This window comes from Rhea pennata, chromosome 4 (genome assembly GCF_028389875.1).
Source record: "Rhea pennata isolate bPtePen1 chromosome 4, bPtePen1.pri, whole genome shotgun sequence".
NCBI lineage: Eukaryota > Metazoa > Chordata > Aves > Rheiformes > Rheidae > Rhea > Rhea pennata.
Window position 1 is genome coordinate 48,188,253 of NC_084666.1, and position 16,408 is coordinate 48,204,660.

Consider the following 16,408-nt stretch of genomic DNA (forward strand, 5'->3'; position numbering starts at 1 on the left):
TCAGAATAATTTGTGAGGGCTGAAATAGTTGAACATGAATAGACAGCTTATGAAAGTTTCTTCTTAATTTTTATTCTTTCATATGAGCTAAGATGGGCATAAAATATTCAGCAGTTAAAAAAAAAAGTGTTTATGTAGGAATGGAATGAGCTGTTGCTTAAATTGCTACAGAAAGCCCACTTTCCTTCCTTACCCTCAACTGGGTTTAATTCTGTGTTCCATTCACTACTGTGAGCATTTACCAACGAATCCTCATGTGCTTGTTTTTAGCCATGCAATTAAATGTAAGAGTATTTATAAGGTCAGAGCTACCAACAGAAAAACTTTGTAACAGGTTAAAACTGGGTGCATTTGTTTTGGACAATATCTATGGATATGACATTTTCCTGCTTTTTTGCACTAGCGGAAAAAAATTATGCCAAGCGTATTAAAACCTGAGTTCATGAAAACATGAGTTATGTCTGCCGTGTTACTTTTAAGTACAATGAAGAATCTGGGAATAATGCTTGTTAGATCATTGATTTTGCCAAAGAAGTAAGAGTCCAGATACCTTTTCTGCAGCATTTTACAAACATAGTTGTTTGAAGAAAACATATAGAAAAAAAAAAGATGCATTAGAAGAAATGATATTTGGAATCAAGCTTGCACTTGTCTTACTTATTTACCTTTTCTGATTCTCAGACTTCAAAACTAGCAAATGTTCAGTCCTTTTGGATAGCTTCCTGAGACCAATGTATGTTTACTCCTATTCATATGCCAAATAAATAAATAAAAAGATGGATTGTTCTCAAATGAGAACAGCAGGCTATCTGGACAAAGCCTGAAATTCGCACCAACTGCATTACCAAGTGGAATATCAACACTAATGAAAAACCACACACCTATTTACAAACTCATCTGTCTGCCCCAGCTGACAATTTATCACATATTATGATCACTCACACACATACATATATTTATAAAAATATATATTATTAAACTTGTATGTAATTTTTTTCTCTATCTTGAGGACTAAAGAACTGACTGTGAAATACTTTGGCTTGTTCTAATAAGCAACAAAATTGATTTAGTGTTATTTATTACCTGACAGTAGGACTCTCCTTCCGTCTACTTTCCATAGTACTAATTCACAAAACAAATGTGAATGAATACTCATTCACCAAAAAAAGCAAAGAGATTAAAGTTACAGTAGAACAGAACACTTCTATGGAAGTAGGAAAGTCAGTCAAACATCAATAACTACCCTCCTGAAAAAAGACCCACAAATAAAGAAAAGCTGGTAAATATAGTCTCAGGCTTTTAAATGTCCTTAAAATAAATGGACGGTAGCCACGTTATCCGTGCTAAGATGCAATACTGTCAGATCAGCACAGTAGAGATGATTCTTTCCCTCTCCAGTTTGTTCCATGAGATGACAACAGATTATTCCCCCTGTGAGAGCATGGCAATGCTGGCTGTTAAATTATGGATTAGGGTTAAGTTTCTGGTTGCTTGCTCTAGGGAAAGAAGAGAAAAATGGTATGGCAATTGCTTGCCATAGTGCAGCTGCAGCCAGTGTTCAATGGAACTGTCTGCTGGCTATGTAGGTCAGACCATGATTTAGCCTTCAGCAATCAGAGAGCAAAAAAATATATATATACACTGGAGTACTGAGCAGGTTTGCATATGTTAAGAAAAATACAATATATTACAATCAACTGGAGCATAGAATTTAAAATGTGATTGGCTGTTACAAGCAAACTTGTTTAAAATATCTCATTAACTCAGCAAAAATCTAGTCAGTTTGTGAGCTGCATATTTCATAGGCAAATGCCCTCCATGAGCTTAGTTCCTCAGTTGCAGCTGTACTAGTAAAGTTTCAATACAGCAGTGAGAAAGCTGACTGATAAGTAAGTGTCTCGATTTCTGTAAGGACCACAGTGGCCCTACCCAGAAGCCCCAAAATGAATCTAGCACAAGTTAAGTTGCAGAGTACTGTACTACCATCTCGTTTTGTCTCACTTTTTGAAGAGAGGATAATATGATGCAGATTGTAATATAAAGAAAAGTGTTTGTTATAGGACAAATACAGGAAAAATAGAACAAACCAAATCAGCAACAAAGGAAATATCCCAAGTAATCTTAGTTTGTTCTCACAGTAATTATTATTTTATTTTTTAATAGTTACTGTGGTTTTGACAGGATCCAGTTTGTTGAATGTAGGGCTCTAGCCATCTTTAGAATGGCTGGACAAAGTTGGCTTCTTCAAACAATTGAATACCGCTAAGAATACCTTCCCTCCTTCCTGTGTATAAATTCATAGCATTAATGGAAACATTTGTCCTCATTGATACAACTCCTTCGTATGTGCTATTATGGGCATAGCTTATATTTTTGAAAACATGACTGGTAAAGAAAATGCAAGTGCAGCACCTGAATGATCTTGTTTGAAAGAATTAGTTACTTCTAAGTAAAGGTAGCAATGATGGGAATTATTTACATTTCCATGTGATACTAGTGTTTTATCTTAACATGCGTGCAACTGTCAATCACAGTAAGACCTGCATCTCTTGAATAATCTCTACGCTTTCTAGGAAGAAAGGACAATTCTGCCTATTTATACTTGATTCAGTTACTTATGAGAGCTTAAAGTGTCTTCAGACTTGCTGTGTTTGAAGATGCAGTGATAAGAAGCCAGAATTTCACCTTCATTTTCTTCAAGTGTCATGTTGTTTTGACCATGTTTTCCAAGAGGAAAAAAAAAAATCCTTTTGCTAATGAATTGCTTGATTTAGAATTTATAATATGTACATCCTATGTACTTTAAAATCAGCAACTTAAATACAGAACTAGAATACTGTCACCATATAAGAAAACTGAAATGATCATTAAGAAGTCAGAACAATTCCTCTCACTATCCTTAATGGAAAATATATGCATTCATACAAACAAGTCTTTTCCTCAAAAACAAACTGATTTATTGAAGGGCTTATTTAAACTGCTAAAGGCTGTCAGTGGAATTAGTTGTGAAAAAATCTGATCATTCTTTTGAAAATATTTTCAGCTTATAGCCCTATCTTTGTAATAATTCAAAATCTCGGATTAGCCACAACTCCCACTCTAGATGCAACCCTGTTAAGCCATTAACAGGATTGACAAACACCAGAGGGCTTTAGGAAAAGCCCATCAAGTGTTGATGAAAACTACTAGCACTCCGTAGCTCTAGCGAGGGAGATCACGGTCCCAGTTGCTCAGTGCACCACATATACTATCTAATACCCAATATGTAATACCTAAGTATCACCTCTGCGTATAAGCAAGATGAGTACCCTGCTCCTACTCTGTGCCCTGTATTCTAAGCAATCCCCAGAGTAGACTTAATGATTCATGGAATCATAGAATGGTAAGGTTGGAAGGGACCTCTGGAGATCATCTAGTCCAACCCTCAGCGTAGCCCATACAGGGATTGAACCCGCAACCCTGGCATCAGCAGGGCCATGCTCTAACCAGTTGAGCTAAACCTGCTCCCATGATAACTCTTGTCAGCAGACACATAGTTATTTTATGGCTCTGCTAAGAACAAAGTGTAGTTCCTCAGAATGGAGTAATGTATGGAGTTCATCGCTAGGATGGTTAAGTCATCAGAAAGACGTCCTGCTATTAGGATGAAAGAGTTAAAAAAAATTAAAAATAAAAAAAAATCCCACAATATTGAGATAACTGTATGATATTTAAAAAAAAATGACATGCAGTCTATGTTCTCTCCCACACGCAAACTAGAATAAGTAGCTGAGATAGATGATAGCTTTAAAATTCATTGTTTTGTGAGACAATATTCCTGCTTATTCACATGCTAACCAATCAAAATGTTAATAAAGCTACGTCTAAGGATAGGTCTGAGCACAGCTCAGTTGGGTTATGGTGACTGCTATCTCATGGAAGATGACTTATTTTACACATACTTATTCTAAATTAATATTCCTGCTGGTTCCTGCTCAGGTCCTTGACGTTTATATACAAGCATTTGCATTAATGGGAACAAAGAAAAAAGACAAAATATTCGAAAGTAAATGGGACATACCAGGAGATTTTCTGGCTTGATGTCTCTGTGCACAATGTTAAGGCTGTGAAGGTATTTTAGCGCACTGGCCAGATTGTAGACCATTGCACTCCCATCTCGCTCTGTATATTTTGTAGAAGAAGTGATAGCATCAAATAGATCTCCTCCCTAAAGTAATGAGAAGATAACAGATCAGTACAGGAAAAATAATTAAGATGCTTAAGATGTTTTACAAAAAGCCACGTAAACAACAGGCATGCTCAGAAGCCTGGTAAACACCTGGGAAGAAATAGGGCATTCACTTTGAACAACAGCTGTATTTGGGAAGGATGACCTTGTCACCAAGATACTAGATTGAGAATTGGGTCATCTACATTAAGTTCTCAACTGTACTCCAGGCTTCTTATGCCTGAATTTGGGCAAATCACAGATCTCCTCCTTTGGCCTTAATTTCATTCTGCTGATTGGAAACACTCAGTTATTCCACCTCTCCACCTCTGATTTGTGGCACATGAATACAGTTTCCCTTTTCCGCTTCTTATCAGTACAGTACCTTTTTATAGCATAAATCAGCCCTTGATTTCAAGTAAAGCCTAAGATAACATAAATCAGCTTAAATAATGAAAGTTCCAGTGTAACACAGATATTCAGTGATTGTAACAAACTGTAAACTGGAAACACTGCAAATATTGCAAAAATACCAAATAAATATGGCTGAGCAAGACCAACATAAGCATTACATTCCAATGTGCAGAACCCACAGATGAATTCTGAGTGTGACAGCAATGTGGCATCTGTTTGGGACATGCTGTAGCTCCTAGGATACATAATAACATATGAACTAATTTCTGATACAGCATTTCCAGTCATTGCAGCAAATTTTAAAACATGGGTGTCTCTATGATGGTTACCCTGGATACATCTGTAGGAGTGATCTGCCTGGGCCGTGGGTGGCATTCCAAGCATTTCAGTATACATGGAAGAGAGGCAGCATTTCAGGAAGTATGTGCCAAAAATGTCTTAGAAACTCTCTACTATATAAAACTAACTTCTAGAGAGAAAGAGAAATAGGCAGTTTTACAGAAATGGTTAGTTCAACAACTACAGATTTTCTTTAGAGGTTTACCAAGCTGGTCAAGTATTCTAGAGTGGGTCCTTAAATCTAACAATTTTAGGCAGAGACACAAAGTTAAGTGATTACTGAAGTGATACAATAATTTGTATCTGATATGCTGATCAAGTCTATACACAGTATTGCTGTCTATGTACACCCATATGCAAGAAAGTGCAATAATAAAATGTGATATATCTTGGGTTTTTGATTCTCAAAGTGTCCTCTGCAGTGCTGTGATTTTACCTGCTCTGCTGAAAACTTTCATTTCAAGTAATTAGGCAATCAAGATGTTGTTGAGAATTCCATCAGTCAAAAGTTTATGGACCGTTTTAGAGGTCTTACACATCTCCTTGCACCATGATAGAAGGTATATTTTAAACTTAAAAATGGTGCATTTCATTCAGTATCACATTTACTATGTGTTACCTTTACAATATTAACTGTCAAATCTCTGCTGCTTTTCTGTTGTAATACATGTAAAAGCATCATAGTTTATTTAAGGGGTTTGCAGCACAGGTTTTCAAAGATGATTTTAATGATGTCATTGGTTTAATCAGTTTCAGGTAGGGTCAGTGTCATGCACAATAAATGGGAGACTGAGATCTTTTCCTCTCTGTATATCCATGAAAGTGCCATCTGCTTTTTGGCTAATACGAGATAAGGGGAGCAATGGTTTGATTAAGTAAAAGAGGATTTTTTTTTTTTTTTTTAAGTTTTGATAGAATGTAATCATTTGAGTTTATATTATTCAGCTACCTACAGTCTACTAAGATACATTCATTAAGTAGTTTCTGCCTTTAAATGCAAACAATTAAGCAAAAATATTGGTGAAATAAATGCAAGTGTTCTTCCCATACCTTCACATAACTATTAGTCCCCCCTACAATGTAAATATGATATAAAAAAACCCTATCCACTTTCTAGACTGTAAACATACTTTACAAAATTCCCTAAAATCTGTGTTTGAATAGGCTAATTACAACTAAGAGACACGAATGCCATTAATATTGTCATCAATTGATGAGAGTATTTGCATGATTAAAACCAGAGGCTGTCACTGAATCTTACCTAATTATGTCTCCCAAGACCTTAATGTTCCTGGATTTTTCTCAGATTTCAAACCAACACAGACAGTCTCCTTAATCTTACCTTGACCAGCTCCATCACCAGGTAGAGTTCTGCTGGGGTGTCCATTTCCTCTATCAGCATAATGATATTTGGATGCTTCACTCGACGCAGAATAGATACTTCATTTTCAATCAGGTGTTCCTGTCCAGTAAAAAAAAAAAAAAAAAAAAAAAAAAAAAAAAGGAAGTTTGAGTAGACGTGAAATTTGAACAGATACGAAATTCCCAATTCATTTTGTCTTTGATCAGCTTTTCAGTGAGCACCCTTTTTGCAGTGTTACTTATACAGTAGAGGGCTATTGTGAAATGATGAATTTTAACTTGTATTTTAGCCCAACTGTACTGCATCAGTGACCGAGTTTGATTTAAAATACCATATTCTCACATGCAAAAACCATGGGTCATCTACAAAGAAACCCCCAAACAAGTCAGCAATTCAGGAAATGCAGATTATATTTTTATGTGCATAATATGAGGGGAAGTTTACCTCAGAACTTGGATTACTGTAACCTACCAGCTCCATCCAAAGTTAACACATTCTTGATCCTCTCCAGCCTTTACCTCTCATTTAGTTCTGATTACTCAAGGACGCAGATTACCTAGGATTTATTTCCAATGGTTTACACTTTTAAAAAAGGATGTGGATTATATGCAGGAAAAGTATGGTAACTGTTTTAGTTACGGATTTCATTCAAAGAAGAAAAAATGATTACATATATAAAAATATACAAAATAGATCTGTGTATATGTATACACGTACATACACACACACACACACACATTCAGATTTACAATCTGCATATTTATCAACCCAATTAAGTCATTCTGGCTCTAACAGCTTACATTACACAGATCTGAGTTTCATTTCCCCTTCTCCGTACTTCTGAGAAAGTAAATGGAACTTTACTGTAATGCAATGGAAGTAAAAGAACAAATTCATTTGGGAATGTTTTGCTTTCTAGAACATCTTGAAGAAAGTTACATGTCCCTTTCAGCCACTGGAAGCATGATTCACTTTTTCTTTTATAAAATACCTGAATACAGATACTGCATTTAAGTTCACTGCAAAATAAGCAACAATTCCTGCATAAATATATTCTGGCAGACAATAAATTACTTCACTGGAGCTTGAACTTGCTGGTGTTTAACATACTAATTAGTAGCATGCACTTCATGCATTTGTGAGCACAGCACCAGAAGGAGGAGTGATTCACTGTACATAGACAAGTGAGTGAAGATCTTATGCTACTTCACTTTCTATTTCCAGGGTTATTTGTGATTTTTTTTGTTTTGTTTTGTTTTTTTAGTCAAAGCTTACTTTATGTGGTACGTAACTCAGAAATCACATGCCATGTGTGCATTTAATTTTGTGAGAGCATGGTGCGCCATATAGTGATTAAATAGTCACACCTTTGAAACTCAATCTGAAAGAGCATCAATTGTCATTCTGAACAAACATACGTCTGCTCCAAGCACACATGCTCTGGAGAAAAGAAAAAACAAACATGAAGCAGTTTTGTTAAGCACAATGCTGAGTATCATCTACAGACAAAAGTGAACAGCCACAGCATACTAAGCCTTATGACAAGAAGCCTGTAAATTCAAAATAGAGTTAAGAGTCCAAGCAAAAACTAGAATCTTATTATAGACTTTCTGCCTGAAGAGATAACATATTCGATTTAATACATTCATTAATTCTGACCAAGACACAACAGCTATACCAGTACTTTTTTCCTTTCACTCAAATAGCTGAATTGTTAATCGTTTTATTTAAGACTCAGGTGTAAGTAATGCTTATTTAAAATAATAACAACAGGTTCCAAAAGGATGTTGAGCTGCTGCTTTAATACCTGTCCTCAAACTGCTGACTCGTGCATAGTTAGTTCTTTTCAATTATTCCACTGTTCTTGATATACTTCATCATTAAAAAAAAAATTTTTTTTGAAACTTACTATAACATCCTCCTGGATAATGCAATATAGCTTTTAGTGTATGTTCATAAGATCTATTTATGTGGAAAGTAATGAATAATTAATGCTTATGCTTCTTGTTGAAATTAATTGTGGATTGAAGTTTTAAGGCATTCAATATAAATTGCTAGATAACAGTGAGCATATGCAACATACAAGCCATGCATATTTTAGCCAGATGGTTGCTTGTAAGATGAGGCTTATGCTGGCATGTGAAAAGGGGTGAGAGAGGAATAAGCTGCAACAAAATTCCTGAGTTTAGTTATTTTTTTTGTTGGAATTCTTCCTGGACTGTTCTGCCACTGCCCTAACAGGTGTAAACATCTTCCTAGCAACAGTCCTCTGCTTGTATGCACCCATATATCCACATGTAGCCATACAGACACAGGTCCTTGCAATCAGAAAAGTATGCATCTATGGGTTTTTATGTTTTCTTTTGTTTTAAAGCATCATGATAGATAGAAATATATGATAGAAAATATGTCTAAACCCTACTGCAACAAATGGATTGTCTATCTCTGGACCATTAGAATTTATGATAGTTAAGCTGCCTCAGATAGGTAATAGAAAAGCATTTGAAATGGCAAGCAGTATCCATTACTCAGTTTTCTTTTGGGGGAAACACTGGTTAATCCTTCCAGCAGTCAAATAAAATGCAGCATTTTAATGCTGGAAAAGCAATTCTAGCACTGTTTTTCTTGCATTTAAGATGCATTTTTAAGATTCCTTTCTAAATTCTCCCTTAAGTAAACCCAGAAAATATGAGATGGGGTAGGGGTTGGAAGAAACACTCATCTCCTAGCACTAATGCACAACTTAAAATCTACACAGATAAAACATTTCTGGTTTTGGATCTCTACTTAAAGCAAGTCATTACAGCAGGTAGTGCATTGGCATACAGTAATATACAGCTCCTTATCATATAAAGAAAGCCATTCAGACTTCCCATGTCTTCCTACCAGCTCACATTTAGCATCTCGACCTCTGCATTACACTGTAAAGTGGTTACTCTAGTTCAGTGACAAAAAGGGTATCTTTGAATTAAAACCCTGACTTGGTCTCAAAGCTGCCTCCCAAACCATATCAGTGCAATCGTTTGCATAAACAAATGGAGTGTCTGCATAAAAAGAGCACATCTTTTTTGTCATCCTTGAGGGAATGGACGGTATTTTCTACTCTCAAAACAGTTTTCAAATGTAGAGTCTGATTGCTACTGAATGCTGTGCCCTCAGTGTTCATTTAACTAACCTAAACTATGATCCATTGTTCCCTGAGTCCCTCAAGAGCACTTTGTTTTCAAGGTATTACAAAGCAGTGAAAATACAAGTATTTCATTTGTTGCTAGCTATTCCATATTGCTTTTGAACACTTAGTCCAATGGCTGCTTTTTTGTTGTTTTTTAAAATTCTGTACTTGGAAGGAGAGGGAAAAGTTCTGTGATGCTCTAGGACAAATGCTTCAATTATTTAACATGATTCTGTGTTGCAGAGAAGTACAGATTTATTTGTTGAGCTTATATTAAAAATACAGTTTAAGGAGCTCTCTCATTAAGGAATCTTTGTACTAAAGGATGGTGAAACTAGATGAACAGAAAGAAATGCCTGAGAAATATGTGTACCAAAGGATCATGCACACACATGAAAAGATAAAAATTAGAATCAGAAAAGGATGGATGTTATATAAACACACCCATATCTGCAAGCTTCCTCTATCATATTTTCCAGATGAAAATCACTGTGCTGTTCTTTGGCAATTTCTCTTTTGTTTCAGTTTGGACAAGTATTAGCATTTTCTTGGTTAGTCTAAAAAAGTAGATGACAATTTTTTGTTTTTTATTGTATTATCTAGCAGATAACACTTTTTTATTTGTTTTTTTTGGGTGGAAAAATCACCCTGTTAAAATAGGTATTTTTGAAGACAGTCCAAAAGCCCAAATACACTCACCACTTACGACTATTCAACAGTTACTAGTGCTATTTCTGCTATTTTTCTAATTGTTGTTTATTGTTGTACATTACCTTTCCACAGCATTTAGCCTTGTCTATGATCTTCAGCGCAAACTCCTTTCCTGTGGATCTAACAATATGAGAATTGTCAGTTAATCAAAAACTGATCAGTAATTTCTGGTACTATCTGTAAAATACATAGAATAGAATATTGAATGCCTTGACTCATTGGGACTACTGACAGACAACCCACAGGCCTGACTTGATTTTGTTTTTCCTTTTCTCAGTAACATTTGTGCCTGCTGTTGCCCTGACTACCACTACTAGCTCACTTTGTGTATTAATCTCCAGCTCCAGTTGCAATTTGTTCTTCTGTGACCAAGCTCCAACTCTCTGCTACTTCTTTAATGCAAGTTGCAAAATTTGTCTCGAGTGTTCCACTTAGCTCTATTCAACTGGTAGGCTCTAAAGATAAAATCATATACATTATATGTAAGTGAGCAGCAGAAGAAAGACTGATACCCTAGTAAAAAAATTCAGCAGGATTCAGTAGAGCTAAAACCCAATGGTTCATCAGAGACTAGTCTAATAGCCTACAAAATTTATTAAGTGCTGATGTCCTTTTGTATTTTGTTCAGGTTTTTTTCTTTTCTTTTTTTTTTTTTTCCAACTGTTCTGTGGAACTTACAGCAATATCTAAAGTATTATGGTATTTAAAAGGGTGATTATACAAAGTAGAAAGGGATGACTGTTTTCAGTAAATTCTGTAAGACTCTGCTTGTCCTCCAGACAAAGAGCTCTCATTTGCTTTTTGTCCCTTTATGCAATACTAATGCTCTCCATTTTTCCAGAAGGGGGAAAAATGAGAGTGGGGAAAAAAAAAAAAAAAAAGAATGAATTGCCTTCAGAAAAAAAGGCACTGTTTCCTATATTAATTATAAGTTAAGGAAAACAAGAAAATGCCACAAAGTGCTATTACTGCTATTATTTTGTATTGTGTTACTACTTGGAGACTCCAGTGTGCATCAGAACACCGCTACTACACATATAATAAAAACAGCAGAGGGTGTAACAAAAGCAAAAACCAGGTATGTAATTAAACTTAAAGGTTAATTTTCACTATTCTTTTTTGCATTAGATACAGCTTATCAAAATTAGTATCTCACAGAAAAGGTTCTGAATCAATGTCTCACATTGAAACTTTTCATTATTGAAATCCTGCAGTAGAGAATCTCTGCTTGGAAGTGCAGCTGTGTCTGCTAGGCTGTTAAAGTTACAACCTGATCCAGTCTTTAGACTGACATGTTATCTAACCAGCATCTGTGAAATGCTGTATCTTCTTATATTCTAGACCTCATGTAAAATCTACTATGAACATGGTGTAAAATTCAGAATTGCAATTTGTGTTATACTACATTAAGTGCATTATCTGAAAGCCTGCAAATGACCAATCAGCAAAACCCACTTAGGCAACCTTCAGCGTTTATGTTACGCAGAAAGAGGAGTTAACATTCACAAAGCTAACTCATTAACTGCCCTCAAATCCCTCCTGCAAATCTCCTTTACTACTGCACCTAATTAGAAAGCTGGATAGCAACCAGCTATTTTGTGTGCTGATATCACTGCCCAGCCCAGTCCTCCTGTTCTTAAAAGCACAGATAAAATTTCCAAACCCAAGTGCCTTAGCAGCTTTCAGTGGAACTTAAGTGACTTTAAAAATGGACAGTAGATATTCCTGAAATGCACTTTTAACCTGAGATCTTTTATGAATTCTATTCACTATATACACAACAAAGAATGTGTGGCCAAGTTTAGGGTGCATGTGAAGACAGTGTGAAACATAACTAGTTTCACTCAAGTTTCTACTAATTGGTACCATTTGTCCGTAACGAGAGTGTCTCAATAGAAAATGATTCACCACTCCCCTAAAAGAAAAAGATCTTGGAATCTATATTGATTGAGAATCAATATTAGCTTAAGCCTGCGCATGAAACAGAAACTTGTTTGAAGAATAGTAGCATACTCAGAATATTTAGCCACTTTTTTTCTGTAATGGTACCATGTTCATCTATTAACTTTATGAGATGCCCCCTCAGTCTTTTTTCCTTACTACATAAACCTTAGATGCTTGTACATCACATTCTCAAAAAGGTATTAACAACAATTATCACCACTTGTTACAAGCCAGAAGGGAATATTAGATGAGAACATCCCAAGCTGTTTTATACACCTCCTGCCAATACAGCCTTGACAATCAAGAGAAATAAAGTACATCAAGATAACAACTCTCTTGAGAAAACCCAGTAACAGAATCACAGCTGCAGAAAAGTTATGGAGCATAAGATCCATACATATATGCTTCATGCAGAATTCAGCAGACTCAGCCTCAGTCCCCACTGCTTTTGGACATTTGTCCGAATGACTCCAGAAAAGTATTTATGAAAGACAGATATCTAGAAAGATTGGAATGACATGTTTCCATTCATAATCATCTTTCCTTTCTTTTAAAAGAAACTTGAAGAAAAGAATCAAACCAGAGAAACTGGTAACCTCTACAGTTTTTACAGACGTTTGTTGAATTTGCCCCAGTCATTGTGTACAAGGCAGAGATTCCTCATAATATTTAAGACAGTGACAAAACTTTTAGTTTGATGAAGATAGTACAAGGTGGTTCTAAGAAATACACTGACAAACTGAGAGTCAAAGTCATCTGTTATGTTTGCCCTAGCAGCGAAGTGTGACACAACACTTGCAGAGGAAGAGCAGTAATACAGCCCAGGCCTATCTGGGTGTATTGGATGCTGCAAAAAAATCACCTTAGCAGCAGACCATTAGGGGTACCATAGCAGCAGAATTGCTGAAGCAGGCAGGGGCTCCTTGAGAGATCCCCTTTTTGCCATATAAAATTCTTTGCCAACCATACATGTCTGCCTTGTGGTGTGAGGGGGTTTCTTGAGGAGCTGTGGGTTTCTTCAAGAGCCTCCATTATAACGTGATACCTCCTTTGTTTGGGGGAATAAAAAAAAACATATTCCGCTACTGCTCTCATATTCCTTTGCTGGAATAACACATAGAAAGATCTGCGTGTCTCACCATGCCTAGTTTTCTCAAAATGTAAGCATATCTTTGCAACTGTTCTTTGTTTTCATCTAATCACATTTTCTGTGCAGTTATGCTAACACACAGGGCTTTATTCAGTAAAACAGATAGCTAAAAGTACTGCACATTTTCCTTGCTCACCGTTCTATGCATTCCTTTACTACAGCAAAATTGCCATCACCAATCACCTTTCCCACTTTGTACTTCTCGAGAATGGTAGATGACCCCAAGCACTTGTTTCCATTCACACCTGCAAAAAAACAAGGTCAACAACTCAAGCCGAAGAGAAGTGTCAGCAGCATGTAATGTATCCTCCATAGACACAAAACAAACAGTCCTAACTACAAAACAGAATTTAAATGCAAGTTGTTTCCTGTGCAGCTTATTCTCTTCTTGTTACCTCATACATAAGAGAGAACAAGATATGACTAATCAGAGTTGTTTGACCTTTTAACTTACAGGTCAAATATTACTACTATTTGTGTTGAGGTATTTGAACAGTAATGACTGCAGTCAGAAGTCCTTAGTTCAAATATTCCTAAACTCAAAATGCCTTTTTTCTGAAATATCCTGTGGATGCTTTTTTGCATACTCAGTAAAGAAAAAATGCAAATAACATTTATCTACAAGGTAAGTAAAAATGTTACAAAAATATCATGTAAAATATATTTTTCTTTAACTAACAATGAACATAATTCAGTCCAATTGTTTTTTCCTCAGCCTATGCCAGGCTCTACAACTGCTACGTCCAATCACTGCCTAGATGTTTTTCAATTTCTTCTAATGAAGCAATAAAAACATTCACCAAGGAATTAAGATACATAGTCACTGCATCACATATTCCATGAGCAGTCAGTAAGCTGAAAGATGATACCAAAAAATTTAAATTGATATAAGGAGAATTTAAAAGTGATTCAGAGGTACCAAGTCTTTAAGAATTGCTTCTGGAAAGCATCCAAAGTTTTATCTGCTGGATTTCTTCAATTTTCCTTAGCTGCTGCTGAAACAGCAAAGTACAAATAAGTTTGACAGATACTTATTTAGTATTTTTAAAATAAAAAAATACATTTAAAGTAAATAAAGTAATGAAAAATTAACATTGTTTCAGCGAGCTAAGGAATGAAATGTTACATAAGCCTAGTGGTTTTGGTTGAAGCACAATGTGCTGCTAGGAAGAAGACTCCATTTCCAATCCAGTCACAACACATTTCTAGTGATATATTGCAGGTCATTTTCATAATCACTCAAATTCCCAGTGGTGATTACTGAAGAGCAAGGTCGACTAATGTGCTAGTACTTGACAAAAAAAAAAAAAAAATAATAATAATATCATTTCCTACCTTTAATGCCTTGTTGTTGCAACTGAAATAAGTTTTTCCAAGAGATGGTTGCCAATAAAGCATCAATCATTTCAGAACAAAAATTGTTTTGGAGTTATCAGAAATCATCTAACGTTGCTAAATATACTCTCATCTACGTCTAAACAGAGCTTTTGCAAGGACTGATAGCAACTGTTGGTGTCCTACCTTCAGGACTCTGCGGATGTAGTGATTCAGGTACACCATTCACATTGGAAGATGATCCACCATGTGGAGGGAGCTATGGAAGTACATAAGGTCCTGTTATTTATGATGACAAAGTAACCACAAGAAAGAACTAGGGATAAATTTAGATAAAAAACAACATTATCAAAAAAAAGGACAAAAACCCTCAAATCCCCAACCCTAAAAACCCATAGAGAGTCAGTTCGCTTTTCCCCCTCCCATCTTATTCTTGTTCTCTCATGTTTCACCATCATTATAGTATATCATTATCATTTACACCAACTGAAGATCCAGCTCTGATACTCCTATTGCATATGTAGTTCAACAGATTTCAACAAGCTTGTTAACAGCAAAGAAAATTCTCTCCAGCTGCACAAAGTCTCATCTGAAAATTAAAGAGCCAGTGCCTGTGAAGGCATTTCTTCCTCCTCCTATGTAACAAAATCATTAGTCTTTTCATACTGGCTAACATATATTTTCACCTCCACACTAGCAATTCAGACCTAGAGACAGTCACCACCAGATACCTGATCAGGGGACAATGCAAACAGGTGGTCTCATGCTTCATTCTAAAACATCTACTGCACAGTTTGTGCTGTTTGATGTTTCCTTAACTGAACCCAGTCAATATATGCTCTCTTCAGATTAGCACTGAAGCATGGTACTAAGGTCATATAGAAATGCCTGCATGGCCCTACTAGTTTACATTTAAAAAACAAAATGTTGGCACAGACAGCCTGGCACACCTTTGATTGATAGTCAAATTCACTTTATAATTTAGGATTTTATAGGATTATTATGGATGTGAAGATTTAGGACATCAAGTACTTCAAGTCACATATCTGACATGCATCCAGACATAGATCCAATTTTAGCAACTGTGTCACTGCATAAAAACTAAATATTTAAATAATTTTGGAAGATGAAGTCTGAAGACGACTACTTTTGCTGCACCACTACCTTCATTGCTACTCAAGCTGAATCTTCACAGTTCTCCTTAAAGTTCTTCTGTCATACTGCCTAGGGGACATACACAGCAATTCTTTTTTATTTTAAAAAGGGGTAGAGACATATGAATGAATGCAACAAACATTAAGACAGAGTGGACATGTTCTGTGCACCAGCATAGTGTATTTTAAGCTTTCACATTATAGTTTAAGCATAGGGATCCTCTGTTAAATTAAAATATATTTTAGATCATTCCCTCTCCTCTATACAATACTTCTGCCTGTTCTGTGAAGTTCCATACCTTGTTTCCTTCATGGGTTATTACAGTAGTTCTCACCACTTACCACATAAAGGATTAAAATGCTTTTCTGCCTTAAGCTCAGTATCTGCTGAGATGGCTTTGCATGACACCAGAAATGCAAATGCAGCATGTTCCCTTCTAGCTGACATTGTCTGGTTACACTGCAGAATATTTTAAATCATTAACGCTATTGTCAAGGAAAGAACTGAACTGACAGATAGGGATATTGTCTAAAGGCTCATGAAATGCTAATGAACGCTTAAGTTTCTAGTGGCAGCTGAGCAGCCAAATCAGCTAAAGGTACAGTAACTAGAAGCCAA

The 16,408-nt window shown here is 35.8% G+C and overlaps 1 protein-coding gene across 4 annotated transcripts in view; it reads right to left on the reverse strand.

Annotated features, from left to right (window-relative positions):
* DCLK2 (doublecortin like kinase 2) overlaps positions 1-16,408 on the reverse strand; it is an 81,248-nt gene that overhangs the window by 12,988 nt on the left and 51,852 nt on the right. For 3 of the 4 annotated variants that reach the window (XR_009958168.1, XM_062573874.1, XM_062573873.1), the window contains 5 exons: positions 14,822-14,894; positions 13,437-13,545; positions 10,269-10,326; positions 6,303-6,422; positions 4,061-4,207 (listed from right to left, as the gene is read on the reverse strand). Coding sequence is in view for 3 of the 4 variants with exons in the window: in XM_062573874.1 (XP_062429858.1) it covers positions 4,061-4,207; positions 6,303-6,422; positions 10,269-10,326; positions 13,437-13,545; positions 14,822-14,894 (507 nt within the window). In the remaining variant the exon portion in view is untranslated. Of the gene's footprint in view, positions 1-4,060; positions 4,208-6,302; positions 6,423-10,268; positions 10,327-13,436; positions 13,546-14,821; positions 14,895-16,408 lie in introns of those variants that run through there. The other variant, XM_062573875.1, reaches the window with a different exon arrangement.